The 20,432-nt window shown below is 38.3% G+C and overlaps 1 protein-coding gene and 3 non-coding genes across 6 annotated transcripts in view; 2 read left to right on the top strand and 2 right to left on the bottom strand.

Moving 5' to 3' along the window:
• Positions 1-540: 540 nt before the first annotated feature.
• On the bottom strand, positions 541-706 carry LOC129080255 (U1 spliceosomal RNA). Its single transcript, XR_008530167.1, has one exon. It is a non-coding gene; the product is annotated as a U1 spliceosomal RNA (small nuclear RNA).
• Positions 707-6,200: 5,494 nt separating this feature from the next.
• LOC129080267 (U1 spliceosomal RNA) lies at positions 6,201-6,364 on the bottom strand. The gene has a single exon (XR_008530177.1). It is a non-coding gene; the product is annotated as a U1 spliceosomal RNA (small nuclear RNA).
• A 905-nt stretch (positions 6,365-7,269) lies between these two features.
• On the top strand, positions 7,270-7,373 carry LOC129080263 (U6 spliceosomal RNA). Its single transcript, XR_008530174.1, has one exon. It is a non-coding gene; the product is annotated as a U6 spliceosomal RNA (small nuclear RNA).
• Positions 7,374-12,227: 4,854 nt separating this feature from the next.
• The window catches only part of RAD51C (RAD51 paralog C), a 28,593-nt gene continuing 20,388 nt past the window's right edge, over positions 12,228-20,432 (top strand). For all 3 annotated transcript variants that reach the window (XM_054585484.1, XM_054585485.1, XM_054585486.1), the window contains exons 1-4: positions 12,228-12,413; positions 14,910-15,168; positions 15,855-16,021; positions 19,754-19,887. In XM_054585484.1, the coding sequence (XP_054441459.1) occupies positions 12,296-12,413; positions 14,910-15,168; positions 15,855-16,021; positions 19,754-19,887 (678 nt within the window). In that variant the 5' untranslated portion in view covers positions 12,228-12,295. The remainder of the gene's footprint in view (positions 12,414-14,909; positions 15,169-15,854; positions 16,022-19,753; positions 19,888-20,432) is intronic.

Here is a 20,432-nt window from a genome sequence, read left to right on the forward strand (position 1 = left end):
AAACAGGAACACATGTTTTGGGGTAAAAAAAGTTCTGATTTTAAAAGTCACCATTCAGCATTTCATCCCCAATTCCATGGGTTTTTGTATTAATTCTTGCAGGCTTTAAAAACTAATAAATATATAAACAGAAACATTGGGCTATATTCTTACTTTAAAGAATTAAGATCACACATGGGCTCTCTCCAGGTAGCTCAGTTGGTTAGAGCATCCTCCTGATATGGCAAGATATCATTGAGATTTTGGTTTGATTCCCAGTCAGGGCACATACAAGAATCAACCAATGAATGGATAAATAAGAATAACAAACTGATGATTTTTCTCTAAAGTCAATTAAAAAACAAAACCAAACCTGGAATTTATTCTAAACAGGAGAAAGTTCTAATAAAAAGGGCAGGGGAAGCTTACCAAAAAAGGTAATCTAAATAAACTACTTGAAAAATAGCGAAGGAAAAAAGTTTAAGAAAATGAAACAAATCATCACTGGCTGTTACCTGACAGTATAAAACAGAAAGACAACTATTCTTGTAACACAAGTTATTGGGGAGAGCACAAACGCAGTTCCCCACTACCACAAATTATGCAACTGAGTTTCCTACATTTGGGGAAAATCACAGGAGTGAGCACACCCAGAGTGCAATGGGTTAAGCCTCACCCTGGGGAGGCCACTTTCTTGACCATAGTTCTCCCCCTGCCAGGTAAGTATGAGTTAGCATTTTGGTCAGTCTCTAAACTCTTCTGTGCATACTTTTTATACACAGTCACTACAAAAGCCAGTACCCACAAGACCTATTTCAGTATCATTAGATACTTCGAGAAACAGAAGCTTTAATACTGCTTCTAATTTCTTCCTGACAGCTTCAGAATACCTGGCATTCCTGAAGATCGGAGCATGCACTGCATTTATCTGTATACACATCCTGTGCTCCATGACATCACTTCTCCTTGCATCCCCCTCCCCCACCATGTCTAGCTTATTTACAAGAAACTTTAACCTTTGCCTGGGAATTACAGGCTACAGCAACTGTAAATAAAATGCTTTGGAGATTTTCACACTAATTAAGGAAACTAGAGTCTTATGTTCTTTAGGAAACAACCCCTGCAGCTTCATAAACTTCTGTATTCAATTTCATTTTACCCACCATCCCCCATCCCCAAACAATTCCCTTGTGCCTAGACTAAAGCCCATTTTTCAAAGGAAATACCAACAAAATAGAAAAAATAATTGAAAAAAGAAGTTGGAGAGCTCATGCTTCCAGACTTCAGAACGTACTGCAAAACAACAGTAATAATGGTAGTACTGGCATATGAATGGACATATAGATCAATGGGATAGAACTGGAGAATCCAGAAAACAAATGCTTATAATGACCGTCAATTAATTTTCAATATGGGTGACAAAATAATTCAACTGAGGAAAGAAGACTCTTTTCAACAGTGGTGTTGGGACAACTGAATGGGACCCTACCTCACACTTTATTCAAAAGTTAACTCAAAACTTGCGGTGGTGCCCTGGCTGGCGTGGCTCAGTGGATTGAGTACCGGCCTGCAGACCAAAGGGTCGCTGGTTCCCTTCCCAGTCAGGGCAAATGCCTGGGCTGAGAGCCAGGTCCCCAGTAGGGAACATGTAAGAAGCAACCACTCACTGATGTTTCTCTCCTTCTCTTTCTCCCTCCCTTTCCCTCTCTCTAAAAATAAATAAAATCTTAAAAAAAAAAAAAAAAACTTGGGGTGGTGAAAATACAATATACAGATAATGTATGACAGAATTGTACATCTGAAAACCTACATAATTTTATTAACCAATGTCACCCTGATAAATTCAATTTTAAAACTAAATCAATAGAGTCCTCAATAATAAGACAATTAAAGCTTAAGACAAAAAAATGTGAATAGACATTTCATCAAAGATGATATTTGAATGGCCAATAAACATAGGGAAACACTAATATCATGAATACTTAGAAAATGCAAATGAAAACTACACTATACCTACTATAAAATGGCCATGATTCAAAGAAGCTGGCAATACTAACTGCTGGCGAGAATGTGGACAAACTCAGATGCTCACGCATTGCTGGCTGGAACACAAAATGGTAAAGCCACTTTGAAAAAGTTTGGCAAAATTTAATTTTTAATTAAAGTATAGTTAACATACAATATTATATTAGATTCAGGTGTACAACATAGTGATTCAACATTTATATTCCTTACTACATGATCACCACAATAAGTCTAGTAATTATCTGTCACCATAAGAAGTTATTATGATAATATTGACTAATTTCCTTATGTTGTACATTACATTCCTGTGACTTATTTTTTCAAATATAACTGGAGGATTGTACCTTTTATTCCCGTTTACACTTTTAACCCATCTCTCCACTTCCAGCAGTTTCTTAAAAAGTTAGATATGCACTTTACCAGATGACTGAGCCATTCTTCTCATTATTTATTTAGCCAAGAGAATGAAAACACATGTCTACATAATGATTTGTATGTGAATGCCCATAAAGACATTATTTACAATAAACTGAAAACTGGAAATAACTCAGGTATCTATCAAGAGAAGGACGGATATGCCCTGGCTGGTTTGGCTCAGTGGACTGAGCGCCAGCCTGAGAACTGAAGGGTTGCCAGTTGATTCTTAGTCAGAGGACACACCTGGGTTGCGGGCCAGGGTCCTGGCTGGAGGTGTGTGAAAGGCAACCAGTCAATGTATCTCTCACACATGGATCTCTCTCTCCCTTTCTCCCTCCTTTCCCGTCTCTCTACAAATAAATAAATAAAATATATTATTTTTAAAAAGGGAAGGACGGATAGACAATATGTGGTATATCCATATATAACAATATTATTTAGCAATAAAAAGGAAGAAAATAATGATAAATGTAGGAATATGGATGAACCTCAAAAACATTATGCTATGTCAAAGAAGTCAGACACAAAACACTATAAACAATATGATTCCATTTTGTAAGAAATTTTACGACAAGGTTAAATCTACAGAGACAGAAAGTAGATCAGCTGATGGCTAGGGCTGGGGAATGGGAACTAGGAATGAATGAAAATGGGAATAGTGGAATTTGGAGAGGGATGTCATAAAATGTTCTCAAACTGTATTCTGGTGATGGTTGGACAACTGTATAAATATACTAACCATGAAACTATATAATGGATGACTGTTATGTATATATTACACCTCAGTAAAGCGGTTATAAATGTCAAGTAAAAATAGAGCCTTTATCTTTATAGATACATACTGAAATAATTGTGGCTGAAATACTATAACACTTGAGATTTACTTCAAAAAAGTCACAGTTGGGGATTTAGGGTTAGAGGTAGATGAAACAAGATCGGCCTTGAGTTCATCACACATGAAGCTGGGTGTAGCTGAATGGGAGTATCTTCTACTCTAGTTTACATGAGAAGTTTTTCATAATATAAAGGATTAAAAGAATAAAGGAAAGTTTCATAAAGGAGACCACCACCCTTTCCCTCATGATTCTGAGTACCTTGAAATGTTGATACCCCAGCTTGCCCATGTGTGAATGGGAGTAGGTGGAAAGGAGGAGCAGGAGGGACAGCCCTCTGGATTCTATATTTCATAGGTGAAAAAGGTATTAAAAGTATAGATCAGATTTAGGTATCATCTTGTTCTTCTTTCGTTCCTCTCATATCCCACATTTAATCCTCAGCAAGCAAGTCTTCTTGTTTTTTTCCTTAAAAATATGTTCAGAATCTGATTCCCCACAACCTCCAGGGCTACCCCTTTGGCACAAGGAATAGAAATGGTGACCTTTCAGCTCACAGGCCTGTGCTCAGTCCACTGAGCCACACCGGCCAGGGTTCAACTGTATTTCTATGTGCCAGCAATATACACTTAGAAAACAAAATTCAAAAATAAATACTATTTATAAGTGGTAAACACTTCATATTTTCCTACTGCTCTCATTTTTTTTAATTGAACTTACTGACTCAGCAGAAACTACCACTCATATTTCTCCCCACTTTTTCTTCTATCACCCTACAGAATCTACAACAACATCAATTAATTATTTTTATGGATAGAAGGGGCAAAATCATAACATTTTCTTTTAAACCCCAAAGTCTTGCCAATAGTCTCATTTTTCCAAGTGAGATATCAACAAGTAACAAAAGTATATAACTTAAAGTTACTAAGGGAACTGACTGAATAACTAAAAATTGTTCCATAAATATAATAAAAGGATAGAGGAGGGAAGATACTGTGGTGGGGAATATCAGCTAAATCCTTAGTATAAGTACTAGCAGAGAATATTATTTACTGAGGTAACTCTGAAGAAACAACACAGTTTTAAAAGTAGTACTCTGGGGAAAGGGAAGGGGCAGGGTGAGAAAGACTGGGTCAGGGGAGTGGTACTTTTTTCAGGTTGAGCCATTCTATATGGTGTTTTTATTTTATTTCCCAAACATTTTTATTTATTTTTAGAGAGAGGGGAAGGGAAGGAGAGAGGGAGAGAAACATCAATGTGTGATTGTTTCTCACACACATCCCCTGCACCGAGGACGTGACCTGCAGCCCAGGAATGTGCCCTGAGTAGGAATTGAACCAGTAACTCTTTGGTTCGCATGCTGGCACTCAATCTACTGAGCCACACCAGTCAGGACTATATGGTGTGGCTCATAATCACGTACATAATGCTACTTTAATAAAAATTATTTGGGGGATAAAACAAAAACAAAGCAAGGCCTAGAAGAACACATAGAAGACTGTCACTAGCACAGATTATACTGTAGTCCAGTATTTAATTTTGGGGGGAAATCTAAAAATACAGCTAATGAGATATACCTGAATAGGAGTGAAAAACCCATCTGACATCATAACTACCCCATTCAGGAAAGTCTGAGTGATAAATTGTAAAACTCCCAGTCTTCTGCAAAATACTATCACTTAACACTCTTACTCAACAAACTGAAGACAGTCCCCTTAAACTCTGCATCACTTTTACCCTTTGCTCTGGGTGCATTCCTTCGCTTAATCTTCCCCAGAAACCTCTTCTTCCGTGTACAACTTGGTAACAATTAGGTACAAAAACAGATGCAGATCTGTAGTGCAAAGTCAGCCCTCTACTGGTTAACAGAATAATTACACCTTACTCTGTTAGACAACTTTTGGTGTTCGTGAATCATTATGCATACAAGAAGCCTCGCCCACACCAAAATAATCTACTGTTGAACATAGACTGAAAGAGGGGAGAGCAGAAATGCAGCCTACCACTACTGCAAATTTTGCAGTCGAGTTTCTCACAGTTGGGGAAATCACAGGAGTCAGCACACCCAGAGTACAATGGGTGATCGCCTTCATGATTCATGGTATATCCCCTGCCAGGTTAAGTATGAGTTGCTGGCATTTCCTGGCCCCCCACCCTCAGATTTCAAATACTCAACACATATGGTCACTCTTTTCATGCAAGTTCTAGAGACCATCACAAGATAAAATTTTCTCCAAATCATAGTAAAAGCCAAACAAATAACATTTTGGGTACTGTAATATTTGCCAAAATCAGAAATGTATGTACAAGGTGAACAAGACACTGTACTCATTTACATACTCCAAGCACCTTTTAGTGACATCATTCAGTAGCTCCTGACAAATCTATCTGCAGGTTTTGGCCCACTACAGATATCCAAGTCTTAATCACTGGAACCTGTGACTGTATTATCCTACTTTGTGGCAAGAGAGTTTTTGCAGGTGTGATTACAAACTTGAGATGGATAGAGTACCCTAAATTATTCAGGTGGGCCTAAAATAACTATAGGGCCTGGAGAGAAAGAAGGAAACAGGCCGGCCAGAGAAACATTTAAGAACAAGACAGAAGAGATGTCAGCCTGAAGAAGATGCTAAATTTGCTGGCTGCAAAATGGAGGAAGGAACAACAAAAAAATACAGGTATGTAGTTCCCCGAAGCTGCAAAAATGCAAAAGAAAAAAAAAACAAATCCCTTTCAACGAAGAGAAGTAATGTTAACCACCAGGATTATAAAGCTGAAGTATTTCTGTGGTAATACGAACTTTTGGGAGAAAAACAAAATAAAGGCCAAAAAAACTTATGGGGATTGTAATCAAAACACATACCAGTTCCCAAGAAGCACAAAAAACCCACATTACAGTCACATCAATAAAAACCCTTGTATAACCTCTCTTTAAACAAGCTAGACCAGGGGAGAGCGCGAACGCAGTCCCCCACTACCACAAATTATGCAGTCGAGTTTCCCACATTTGGGGAAATCGCAGGGGTCAGCACACCCGGAGTGCAATGGGTGAGCCTCACCCTGGGAAAACCACCTTCTTGATCATGGTGTCTCCCCTGCCAGGTAAGTATGAGCTAGGAATGGTAATAAGGCACTTAACCCTAGAGTCAAATCACTGTAAAGATAGGATGACTTTTACCATTCACTCCATCAATCTCTTACTTCCATAATAAAGACTCTCCCAACTATAATTACCACGCATTAATATTTTGGATATCTGGATATTGTAAAAATCTTATGAAGTATGTGTCTAGTGTGAGCATGACCAGAAATCACTGCACTTATCTACATATTCCACACCCCTTTTGATGACCTCATTTATCACATCCTTTTCCTAATATGGTTAATGGTGCTGTTCAAATAAAACAAAGGTAAAGGTACTCTACAGATGTAAAGATAAACAAGATAAATTTGTTTTTTCCTTCAAGGGCTTAGAGCTAATAACATCACTGTGATGTCTGCTGAAGGTCATCAAAGCACCATCAACATAACTGAAAGAGCAAGTCAAAAAAGACTGGAAAAGAATGGAACTTGGCAAAACTGTATTTAAAAATCCAGTCCATGTACTGCTAAAGATAGGTTGTCAGTTCAAAGTTTCAAGCACAAGTACAAAACATGCTCTTTCAAATATGTGACAAATGATCACCCTTATTTGAAAGATCAATTGGACAAACACTAATTTTAATTTTAAACCAATCAAACTAGGGAAAAGCTCCTGCAGGGAAACCTCCTACATTCACATATCTGAAGATGTTGCAGAGATCAGTGGGAGTGTGATGATGGTCCTCACTGCTGAAAATCTACCTTTATAAGAGTGTCTCCTCTCCCACATAAGAATAAGTGGTGTTTCAACATAACCTTCAACTTTCCCTGAGCCCTCTCAGAATCGTAATACACACTTCAAAAAGAACATATCCTTCCTTAGGCAATGGTTAATAATCCACACATTCCATGTCCAGATAATAATTATTATCAAGTGCTAGCTTAGGCAGCGCACATACTAAAATTGGAACAATACCGAGATCAGCATGGAGCATGCACAAGAACGATATGCAAATTTGTGAAGCTTCCATAGTAAAAAACTACACACACACACACACACACACACACACACACACACACACATCCAGGGTCCAGTACAAATAACGCCTCTTTTTTATTTCAAAATCACACTCAAGCACACCATATGACATTTTAGGTGAAATGTTCAAATTAAAACTATAAATTATTACATCCATACTATTACCCTACCAACCACACTCAACCAGTTGTTACTTCTGCCAGACCCTGTACATGTATATATTCAGTCTGCTCAATCTTCTCCTTCCTGCTTCACTATAAACTAAAATTGGAGTTTCCAAGTTTAACTGTTCTTTGTCTTTAGAAGCACCCAATTTTCCACTTTTTAAAAATTTTACAGGACTTTTCTTGTATTCTCTCCTCTGCCAAAATAAATTAGCCAGAGTTTTATATCTTTTAAAAATATTTCTAAATTTTTATTTATTGATTTGAGAGAGAGAGGGGGGAACATTAATTTGTTGTTCCACTTATATATGCACTCATTGGTTGATTCTTGTATGTGACCTGACCGGATATCGAACCCACAACCCAGGGTTATCAGGAGGATGTGCTAACCAACCAAGCTACTCGGCCAGGGCTCAGAGTTTTATATCTTTAAAACAGGAAGAAATAATGCTTTTTTTTTAATTTTAAAGATTTTACTTATTTATTTTTAGAGAGAAGGCAAGAGAAAGAGAGGGAATGAAACATCAGTTTGTGAGAGAGTCATCATTGATCAGCTGCCTCTTCTAAGTGTCCCAGCCAGAGACTGAACCCACAACCCCAGCATGTGGGGGTAGGGAGGGCTATAAATAAGAGCCGCAATTATTCCTAAAGTCTGACCTTTGGCCGTCAATCAGTTTGATTTTCATCGCCTTTCTCCCTCAAAGCAAGTACTGTAATATATATTCATACACATGTACACATATATGTATATATAAACATAGACATACATAATCTATAAACAAAACATTACATTTGGTTTTGTGAAATAAAAGTTAAGATACCTTGACATCTGGCTGGGAATCACTCATGTAAGGGAAAAAGGTGATGTCTATGAACCAGACAATTGTTATCACCAAACAACTCTTAAATTCAAAATGTCATTTTCAATGGTCAATGGTATGTTTTGATCGACATTAAAGGGAAGTGGGTTGGGGAAAAATACTGGTTCTTTGAAAAATACCCCTTTTCTCCATTAGTAGCATGTTTATTCAGCTCATATCTTTATATTCCAGTAAGTTACTCTGCTCTCACTGATTAACAACCACCACCACCAAGAACACAAAAATCCTTGCATACCTCGTTTGAGTAAAGAGTTTTTAAAAAGATTTTATTTACTTATTTTTAAAGATGGGGAAGGGAGGGAGAAGTAAAGGGAGAGAAATATCGACAAGTGAGAGAAACATCCATTGGTTGCCTCTTGCACACCCCCCAACTGGGCCCACAACCCAGGTATGTTCCCTGACTGGGAACTGAAAACCAGCGACCTTTTGGTTTGCAGGACAACACCGAATCCACTTAGCCACATCAGTCAGGACCAAGTGAAGAACTGTAACGCTTTTCATTTATCATTGTAAAATCAAGAACAATTTTATAACTTCTTTGTATGTAGCTTTTACATGTGCGGCAATCTGTCTTTAAGTAGGGAAAGGGGCAAGCTTTTGGGAGTGGGCTGAATGTAAAGAGTTATGTTCAAGGTTGGCTGAGTTTGAGACTTCGCATTGACTAGCAGGCAATCAGAGGTTTGCGTTTGGAGGTCAGAGAACAGGTCAGGGCTAGAAATACAAATTTAAGAATCATTGGCATATAAACAGTCATTGGATTGTGAATAAGATAGCAGAAAAAGAGAATGAAAAGGAGAGACAATAGCAGAGAAGAGCGAACAGAGTAATCAGCAAAAGGTCTGCTTACAGGGCCTTACGCTCAAGGTATGCAGGATGAGTTTGCAAGGGAGAAAGAAAAGCCAGGTGGGTAGAAAGGAAATCAGGAGTGTAGCATCACAGAAATCAGGTGAGAAACTTTCAGGAAAGTTTGTGGACAAGTAAACATGTATTAAGCTCCTGCTAGGTATAAGGCCTTGTGCAAATGATATTCCTGTGCTAAACATATGTTTGAGGCCTTACCTTTTATCCCAACCACCTATAAAGCTAAGCCTTGATTCAGAGTTTTATCAAATCAAATCAAATGTGTAAAAGAACTTTTCTTTGGCACTTTACAGAAGAGTCTCAGAGCATTAGTACTCTGCTCAGCAAGGTGTTCAGCATGTTTTTATTTAACTGAATGTACATATTAGAACATTTCAAGATGGAAAAGGAAATTAAGATTATATACCATTTCTGTGTGAGCTACTTTGTATTTTCAATTTAATATTTCCAACAACTCCACAAAATATTATCTTTTACTTCCAGGCGAGTTAACTGGGTAAACTGGCTGTAAGTCTCACAGTTGGTAATTTTTAGAGATGTGCTAAAAATACAATTTGTATGACTCCAAAGCTTATGTCCATCACAGTGTCTCTCAAACTTTTTCAACAAGTAACCACAATGACAAAGGAAAATAAAAACATACCCAGGAGGCTTTGGGAGACTACTGAAGTGTCAAGTTTAAACAGGATAATTTTTCAGAGTCTTATGTTTATCTTAACATTTATTTTTATGTTTGCGTTTCAGTCTACAATATACAGTGTCTGGCACAAATAATGCCCCTTTTTATTACAAAATCATAAACATGTAATTCTGTAACATAACAGTATCACACTCAAGCACACCATATGACATTTTAGGTGAAATGTTCAAATTAAAACTATAAATTATTACACCCATATTATTACCCTACCAACCACATTCAAGCAGGCGTTAATTCTGCCAGACCCTGTATTAATGCTTATTTAATATATAATGTTTTAAGTGGCTTATCAATTAAATCATTCTTCTCTAAAAAAATATTTGAGAAAATCTGACAGTACAAGAAAATGCACCTTCCATATAAATTCTTTAGCTTTGTTCCTGGTGCCTGGCCTCAAAAACCTGGATCCCAGTTTCAAAGCCTGGTTACACAGGCTTTTTTTTAAAAAAAATTACATTTATTGATTTCAGAGAGAAGGAAAGTGGGAGAGGGAGAAAGAGACAGAAAGAGAGAAACATTGATGTGAAAGAAAACACCCATATGACAGGCCTCTCACACGCACCTCGATTGGGAATGGACCCACAACCCAGGCATGTGTCCCCACCAAGGACAGGGCCCAACTCAAGCATGTACCCTGACGGGAATAGCACCCTCAACCTCTTGGTGTACCGGACAGCACTCCAACCAACTGAACCACACCAGCCAGGGCGATTGTACAGGTTTTTAAAAAAATCTTAAGGATGATGAAAACAATAATAATTATAGGGAATTCAGGCGTCAGAATAAGATACAGATAAAAATTGTAGAGCTACAGATAGAGTCAACTACCAGTAGTTTAACTCTTCAGTGCAAATAAAACAAAATTCCAAATATGACTGACCCCACTGAAATTGGCCAAACTGAAGAGCTATCCTTTAATGTATTAATGCCATCTCTTTTTCACCCAAGACCCGGGTTACTTTATAAGCATAAGCATGAATTCTCCTTGTAGTCAACATTTATGAAATGCCCACTGTGTGCCCATATGCAGATCACACTAGAGGTTATGCGACGTATTGAGTTGCAAACAAACCACATTTTGATCAGATCTACCAGACTTTCTCTGCCGTATGAAATGGGAGACAAACAATTCTCGAATTCTCCCACCACCCCCGGGGGGCTCACAATTTGGAGGTAGCTCGTGATAGAAAAAAAGGGTACTAGGCTTTAATTTTGGCTTCAATAAAACTGTACTATGAGCTCCTGTGTTCTTTTTTCCTCATGAGAATTGTTGCGAGCATTTGAAATGGGTAAGATTTGCTAATGTGGTCAACATACATTTCCTTTCTTAGATATTATATATTTAAGTGTTCTAATTTGCAATATTTAGGGCGTTCTTTTAGGAATAAGATTTAAGCTAAGAATTGTTGCCCAAAGGTAGTTCCCAAAAGAAATCATAACTTACCTAGGCAGGGAAAGAGTTCGTAAACCACCTCTCGAGTCTCTCAAAGTCCTGTTTTAGAAGCAGCCCCTCCCAAACTCTGTTCCAGAACAGAAACTCTTGCATAACCCAACTACTCTATCCCAGAACAGGGACTGCCCATGCCCAGCCCACTACGGGGATATTACTTGCGTTACTTTTCCAGCTGCCTTTTAAAATAGGCAGACCGTTAAGAGCCAACGGTCTGATAATCCACCCTGCTCCAAACTGGACTCGCGGAAGGCGTGGGTGGATGCCGGGATTGCGCGCGGAGAAATCACCGCGGAGGTGGCGGGCTAGCCCACAATTCTTCGCGAGGGCGAAGGCAGGAAAGACGAGGGGCCAAGCACTGGGGACAGCAGGCGATAAAGACCAAGAGACTGGAACCCTGTAGTGGGAACCCAAATTAATCCTATGTCCGTTTCATATCCCAAACTAGTAACTGGCCAGTGTGTGTGCGCGCATTATTCCCACTCAGGCGATCGTTCTTATTAACAAGCTTGAGGTTTTCACCCAACAGGCCAGGGCAGAAGTGAGAAAATGTGGTTAGTGTACACTGTGCCAGGCTCCCTATCCATAAGTCTCCACCTATCTTTTTATTGTCAGGGTGTACTTTCAATGAGGGAACTGTAGTAGGATTTGGAAGATTCACGACGAAATCAATGCGTCCGCGTGGAAATTTAGTATACCTCCTCACGGCGGCAAAACCCAAGGCCGCGTGCCGCCAGGCCAAAACCCCTCCCCTTCCGCTTTACGTCTGACGTCATGAGGCACGGCCGGTCGCCGGCGTGCGGGATTCGGCCACTGGGGGGTTAGCAGTTCTGTGCGACTGCGCGCGTAGCCATCTGGCTTTGAAATGCAGCGGGATTTAGTGAGTTTTCCCTTGTCGCCAGCAGTGCGGGTGAAGTTGGTGTCTTCAGGTTTCCAGACTGCTGAGGAACTCCTAGACGTGAAGCCCTCCGAGCTCAGCAAAGGTAACGACTCCCGACGTTAAACTGTGGTACGCTGGCCGCCGTTCGTGCCGCTTCCATCTCTTCTCCCGCCTTCAGGTGTCAGCCCAGTCTCAGCAGCTGGCGCCTTCGGCTGCCTGTACAACTGAAAAGGCTCTTTGACAATCCTTAACGTGGTTTGAATGGTTAGAACTGTGGTTCTGCAAACATTTACTAATTGCTCTCTGTGCTAGTGCCTGCTGAATGCTCTGAAGATTATATCGTTTACATTCAAAAGAACCCTTTTAGGTGGACCATACCCGATACACAGGTGAAGACAGTGATGCTTGGGGAGGTTCAGTAACTTTTTGTGATGACTGGGCTAGGCAGTTGTGGAGCCAGGATTGGAACTCACAGAGGTTGTCTAACTTTCGCTATTTCCAAATCCAAGGGGCAGGGTCTAAATTTGAGAAATGAAGGATTCGTTATAGGACTAGAGACGGTAAGAAAAGGAGTAGAGCCCCCAGAAGGCAGTAGCAAGAAGACATCGCTTCTTTTATATAACTCACTGAAAAAACCAAACACTTCACATTCCTGAATACTAGATAATATGTTGGTGGGAACCACTGCATTCTGAGGCATAAAAAAATAAAACGGTCAGCGGTTAACGCTATGGTATGCCTAAAACTATAGTGTCAAGGTAGAACAGAATTTTAAGTCATTGCTCTTATTGTAAAATAAGGAGGTTTCATGCCTCGGCTGGTGTGGCTCAGTGGATTTAGTACCAGGCTGCGAACCAAAGGGTTGCCTGTTTGATTCCCAATTAGGGCACATGCCTGGGTTGCTGGCCAGGTCCCCAGAAGGGGACCTGCGAGAGGCAACCAATTGATGTTTCTCTCACACACTGATTTTTCTCTCCCTCTCTTTTTCCCTTCCCCTCTCTCTTAAACTAAGTAAATAAAATCTTAAAAAAAAAAAATGTTTCAATTAGCCATTAAAGAATAAATGTCCTGGCTGATGTGTTTCAGTGGATTGAGCACCGGCCTGTGACCCAAAGGGTCACTGGTTCAATTCCCAGTCAGGGCACATGCCTGGGTTGCGGGCCAGGTCCCCAATAGGGGGCATGTGAAGGGCAGTGAACTGATCTATCTTTCACACACTGATGTTTCTCTCTGTATTTTTCTCCTTCCCTTCCCCTCTCTCTAAAAGTAAATAAATAAAATCTTTTTTTTAAAAAAAGGAATAAATGTAGCCTTAATGTTAACTATTTATTTTAAATCTTACACTGCACATTGTGTTCCCTAAAGTTTGATGGGCTCTTTTTCTTTCAAAAGTTGGTTTTACAAAAAAGAAATGAGAGAATATGAACAATAATAAAGGTAACAATTGAGGCACAAAATCTGAGGCACAAAAAAAGTAACTTGCGCAAACATGACTACGTAGTCAGTAGTGCAGTCAGGCTTTACAGACCCAACTAATTGACTCCAGAGTTCAGGCTCTTAAATTAGATAGGATTTTCATTACCTTATCACAATTACTGTCTTTTGTTGGCACCAAATTTATAGTTCATATCCTTACCAAATCAAGCACTGATATAGCAAATTCATAAGTGATACCATCCTCACCATTATTTCTTTCATTAGCAGCTTGTTTTGTAATTACCATTTTCTCTTCTCAGGCTGTATTGTCAGATAGGAATGAAACTGTTTAGCTGAGGAAAGCATAAGGGTATTGTTTAAAATATTTGTGCATTAAATAATTGTCCTCATTAGATAGTTTGGGATCATACATGAATTTTTCATGCCATTGTTTCAATGAAAAGTTTTCATTATGAATAAAACATGCACATGCACTTCTTAAATTTGCATTGTGTTTTAGGCAATTAAAGAGGCCATTTTAATTCTCTTCTGAAAAATAATTTGTATACCTTACAAAAGCAAGATAATTATGGCTTCAGATAATTTTGGTGGTAGACCAAAAGGGATAGTGAAAGGACTGACTGCTGGTACATTTTTATTTCTATATCCTGAGACATTTTTGTAGGTACTTAGAAATGCTTTAGAGGTTTAGGTTTTTGAATTCAGTTTCTGAGGTAATAAATCTTTTAAGTATATGAGGACTAAGAAAACATAGAAATACCTTTATTAACTTGAAAGGCTAAATAGTTAATGGAATGTTACATTTTTATGTTTCTGTGTTCTTGGCTAAAAATTAAAATCAATCTAAAAATTAAAATTAATGAAGACACCCTGGCTGGTACGGCTCAGTTGATTGATCACTGGCCTCTGAACCAAAGGGTCGCCAGTTTGATTCCCAGTCAGGGCACATGCCTGGGATGTGGGCCAGGTCCCCCGTGGGGGGGGCACGTGAGAGGCAACCACACATTGATGTTTCTCTCCCTCTCTTTCTCCTTCCCTTCCCCTCTGTCTAAAAATAAATGTAAAAAAAAATCTTTAAAATTAATGAAAACAACCAAATAGGATGTTATACTGTTTTAAATCTCTAAACTCAGGGTTTTTCTTTTTCTTACTCTACTTTCAGAAATTGGTATATCTAAAGAGGAAGCCTTAGAAACTCTGCAAATTATAAGAAGAGAATGTCTCACAGATAAACCAAGACAGGCCGGTACAGCTGAGTCAGGCAAGAAGTGTACAGCACTGGATCTTCTAGAACAAGAGCATACCCAGAACTTCATAATTACCTTCTGTTCAGCACTAGATAATATTCTTGGGGGTGGAGTACCCTTAACCAAAACAACAGAAATTTGTGGTGCACCAGGTGTTGGAAAAACACAATTATGGTAAACTAAAATGTTTCCTTCTTAAGGGTGGGCTTAATAATGTTTTATGTCAGCAATAGAGTATTGTGTTATGGGTCTGTAGTCAGACCAAAAAAAGGCATGTATGTGTTCGTAAATTTTTTTGTGTGTGTATATATATAGCATCAAACAAAAACCAACTTAACATTTATGTTATTTTAGCACCCCATCTTGATAAATTTATTTTGATATCACAAAATGTTTCCTTTACAACATTGTAAAGGAGTCATTAAGATAAATAAGCAGTATTCTACTTTATTATATAATTAATTCCTGAGAATATATGTGGAAGTCAAATGTTTGAAAGTAGATTTATGTATAATAAGAAAGGGTTCCATTCCCAGAGGCCTAAAATTCCTTAGTCATGATTTTCTAGGCACACTTTCCCTAATCCAAGCATCAGTTGATTCACGTATACAGGGTGAGACAACAGTAGGTTTATAGTAGTTCGTATGGAAAATAATAATACAAATAAACTGTTTCATGTACTCACAACTGTACACCTGCTTTTGCCCCACCCTGTATTTAGAGCTATGAAGAATCAGCCATCTTTGTTGTCTGGGGGAGTATATTTAGTGGTACCTAATGTATGGTGATCCGTGGTTTAAAAAACATTACTTTAGAAATTATGATAATGATTTATTCATTTGACCTCTTTCTCTTGGTAGTATGCAGTTGGCAGTAGATGTGCAGATACCAGAATGTTTTGGAGGAGTGGAAGGTGAAGCAGTTTTTATTGATACAGAGGGAAGTTTTATGGTTGATAGAGTGGTAGACCTTGCAACTGCCTGCATTCAGCACCTGCAGCTTATAGCAAAAACACATATGGAAGAGGGTAAGTTAGCAAGTGATTCTCTTTTTTTCTGTATAATAAAAGAAATTTGCATTTGGACTCATCCCAGGCCTCAGCAAGAGAACATTTGGATATGTGAAGCTTAATGACTCAACAGTGTACTGGTGTTAAATTCTCATATCCCTCTTACAAAATGAGAAATGCCACAACTTGGATTGGCCTTTTCTTCCCCTTTTATGGCCCTGACTTTCTTATTGTAGGAGCTCTAGGGTAAACCTTTTTGTATGTATTTCAGTGTATGACTTCAAATTATACTTTGATCTGCCAGCTGTGAACTAATTTTATGGGAGACTTTCCTGTAAGTGTTGTCTCCGTGCATTCACTATTTTGACTTTCATACTGGTTTTTCCAAAGACCAAAGTTATTTTAGAAAAACCGTGTCTGGAAATATTTGGGACATGAAGGTAATTGACCTCATGACTATGGTAATTGTATTGCTAAAGTGTTTGGAAAAGGTTTTTTTGCATTTATTATATAGAAATCAAATGTTTAATTAAGAAAAAAGTTAAAGGTAATTTATATTCAAGTTCTTGTCCCTTCAATTACTTATAAAATTTAATGATTTCTGGTTTGACTTTTTTTTTTTGCTTTGTTCAATTTTATTCTTTGGATGTGCATTCCTTATTCTTTCCTCTAGAAGTTTTTAAAAACAATGCTTTTTAGAGAGATGGCCAAGATGGAGGCATAGGCAGAGACGCTTCGCTTCCTTGAACAACCAAAAGAAGGATAACAACCAATTAAAAAAAAAAAGACAACCAGAACTTCCAGAAAATCAAACTGCATGGAAGTCTAACAAACAAGGAGTTAAAGAAACATTCATCCAGACTTCTAGGAGGGGCAGAGGTGGGGGCAGAAAGGACATGTGCAGCGAGGCAGAGGCTGGTGGACGGGGGGCGGGCAGTCCCATATTTGCATACATAAGCTGGGAGGAACAATGGGGGAGCGACACAGACCGTGAAACCCAGGGTTTCAGCACTAAAGACTCAAAACCCCTGGCTGTAAAAATCTATGGGGGTTGCTGCGGTGGGAGAAACTCCCAGTCTCCTAGTAGAGTCCCTTGGAGAAGCCCACAGGATCCTAGAACATACACAAGCCCACCCACCTGCGAATCAGCACCTGAAAGGGCACAAACAGCTTGTGGGGAGGGAGGTGATGGAAAGTGGGGTGAGAGTTGAGCAAGAGGCATTGTTCCCTTTCTGACCCATCCCCCATAGACAGCTCCACAACTTAAGAGGATTGCCCCACTTTGGCAAATACCTGAGGCTCCGCTCCTTACAGTGTCACAGGTGTGCTGAGACAAAGAAATAAGGCCCAAAGGAAAGAACAGATCAAAACACCAGAAAGAACTAAGCGATGTGGAGATAGACAACCTTTCTGATGCAGAGTTCAAAACACTGGTAAGCAGGATGCTCACAGTATTGATTGAGCTCGGTTGCAAAATGAAGGAAGAAATGGAGTCTATACAATGTGAAATAAAGGAAAGTATACAGGGAACAAACAGTGAAGGGAAGGAAACCAGGACTCAACGATTTGGAACAAAAGGAAGACATAAACATCCAACCGGAACAGAATAAAGAAACAAGAATTCAAAAAAATGAGGAGAGGCTTAGGAATCTCTAGAACAACTTTAAATGCTCCAACATCCAGATGATAGGGGTGCCAGAAGGAGAAGAGGAAGAGCAAGAAATTGGAAACTTATTTGAACAAATAATGAAGGAAAACTTCCCCAATCTGGCCAAGGAGATAGATGTCCAGGAATCCCAGAGAATCCCAAAGAAATTGGACCCAAGGAGGAACACACCAGAACACATCATAATTAAATTACCCAAGATTAAAGATGAGAGAATCTTAAAAGCAGCAAGAGCAAAGGAGACAGTAACCTACAAAGGAGTTCCCATAAAACTGTCCTCTGACTTCTCAAAAAGAAATCTTGCAGACAAGAAGGGGCTGGAAAGAAGTTTTCAAAGTCATGAAAGGCAAGGACCTACATCCAAGATTACTCTATCCAGCAAAAGTATCATTTAGAATGGAAGGGCAGAAAAGTGCTTCCCAGATAAGGTCAAGTTAAAGGAGTTCATCATCACCAAGCTCTTACTATATGAAACATTAAAGGGACTTATCTAAGAAATAGAAGAAGATCAAAACTATGAACAACAAAATGACAACAAACTCTCAAATATCAACAACTGAACCTAAAAAACAAAAACTAAGCAAACAACTAGAACAGGAACAGAATCACAGAAATGAAGATCACATGGAGGGTAATCAGGGGTGAAGGGGGAGATAATGGTAGGGGGAAGGTACAGGGAATAAGAAGCATAATAGGTAGGCACAAAATAGGCAAGCGGAGGTTAAGAATAGTATAGGAAATGGAGAGGCCGAAGAACTTATATGACCCATAGACATGAACTAAGGACGGAGGTGGATAAAGGGGAGAAATAAATTGGGACAACTGTAATAGCATAATCAATAAAATATACTTCAAAAAAATGCTTTTTATACATGCTTGTAATTCCTTTAAATGCTTGTAATCATCCCTGAGTGGTGTGGCTTGGTTGGGCATCTTCCTGAGCATGAAAGGCAACTGATCAATGTTTCTCTTTCACATCCATGTTTCTCTTCCTCTCTTCCCCTCGCTCTAAAAATAAATATGCCCTGGCTGGTGTGGCTCAGTGGATTGAATGCCAGCCTGCAAAGCAAGGGGTCGCGGGTTCAATTCCCAGTCAGGGCACATGACTGGGTTTAGGGCCAAGTCTCCAGTAGGGGGGATGTGAGAGGCAACCACACACTGATGTTTCCCTCTCTCCCTTCCTTCCCCTCTAAAAATAAAGAAAGAAAATCTTTAAAAATAAATAAAGTGTCTGTAATCAGCTGAATGTTTTTATTTTCATGGGAATGCTAGGTGTTCTTTTTAACTGATGACCAGTATTGTCTACTGAAAGCCCTTAAAGCTACTCATGTCAATGTATATTTGTAATAGTGTCTTAAAATATTGTAAATATTGTAGGTGTAGCACTGGGATATAAAGTTTTTAGGGATTGGTGTGTGATTAAGGTGTTATTTTTTGGTGAAAAATTAACTTTTAAAATGTATATTTGCAATAGGCAGTGTTTTCTGAAATTTAATTTCCTGAGGTCCCTTCCCCCCAATATTAAACCTTAAGTAACATTTTAAAATGCAACAATTTTTAACTGGTTTTTCTCTGAAATAGGAACAAAGCCAAATTGGTTATTTTTAAATCCAATCTAAGTAGAGAATATCATTTTATATCATTGTTTCTACTTAAATTAGCAAGTTAAACTATGGTATTGAAGGGGAAAAATGTTTCTTTTGGACATTTTTACTTTTAACTGTTAGTTTATGGTCTTATTAAAAAAAAAGAGAGAGAGAAATTCCATTATGCTACTTCTATTCAAAGGAAGCCAGTAATTAGACCTATGAACAAGCAGGCATTAAAATCAGTTGTATACGTGTATAGACAATTTCTAGATAGCCTAGTGTATAAGGAAATAGTGGGAAAAGTGAAAATAATAGGACAGGAACAATTATGAAATGATAGTTCATAGTAATTTTGCTATAATTTTATCATCTTTCAATTAAAGATGATCTTTCACAGTGAAGCATTTTTTTCCCAAACGTTTGATTTTTATAGTCACCAATATTTCAAAACAGGTAACGATAATTATTTTAAGATTGTTTTGTTGTTTATTTCAGCACACCCTAAGGCCTTGGAGAATTTCACTCTTGAAAATATTCTTTCCCATATTTATTATTTTCGTTGTCGTGACTACACAGAGCTACTGGCACAAGTTTATCTCCTTTCAGACTTCCTTTCAGAACACTCAAAGGTATGGCTTAAATTACTGAAATATTAATATAACTACAGTATTTTTCTCTGTACTTGTAACCATATGTTCAAAAATAAATGCTGAAATTCCTTTATAATACAGAAAATATCTAAATATAAATAAATTAAAAATAGAATTAAAAAATTAAAATGAAATATTTTTTTCCTGAAAGTTTAGGTCAAAAATGTGGGTGTACATTATACACAGGAACACATTATACGTGGCAAAATATGGGTAACTAAGTATCTTTGGAAGTGTTTGGTTAATGTGAAAAATAAGTTAATAGTACAGTGTCATAAGCCAATTTAGAAAATCTCTTCCTTTCTTCCTACAATTTATTAATATTTACATTTATTTAGCATGTATATATGGAAGAAATTGAAATGATATAGAAAGAGTTTCCACCTCCAGGAATGGTGGAATAGCTCATATCAAACAAACTGTACAGAGAGGTATAGAATGGAAAATAAAACTGCTGCTGCTGCTTTTGCTACCTAGTACCTCTCCAAAGTTGACCACTATTAATAGTTTCTTGTGTGTCTTCT

The sequence above is a fragment of the Pteronotus mesoamericanus genome, unplaced genomic scaffold (genome assembly GCF_021234165.1).
Source record: "Pteronotus mesoamericanus isolate MK-2021 breed Mesoamerican mustached bat unplaced genomic scaffold, CSHL_Meso_final contig_84, whole genome shotgun sequence".
NCBI lineage: Eukaryota > Metazoa > Chordata > Mammalia > Chiroptera > Mormoopidae > Pteronotus > Pteronotus mesoamericanus.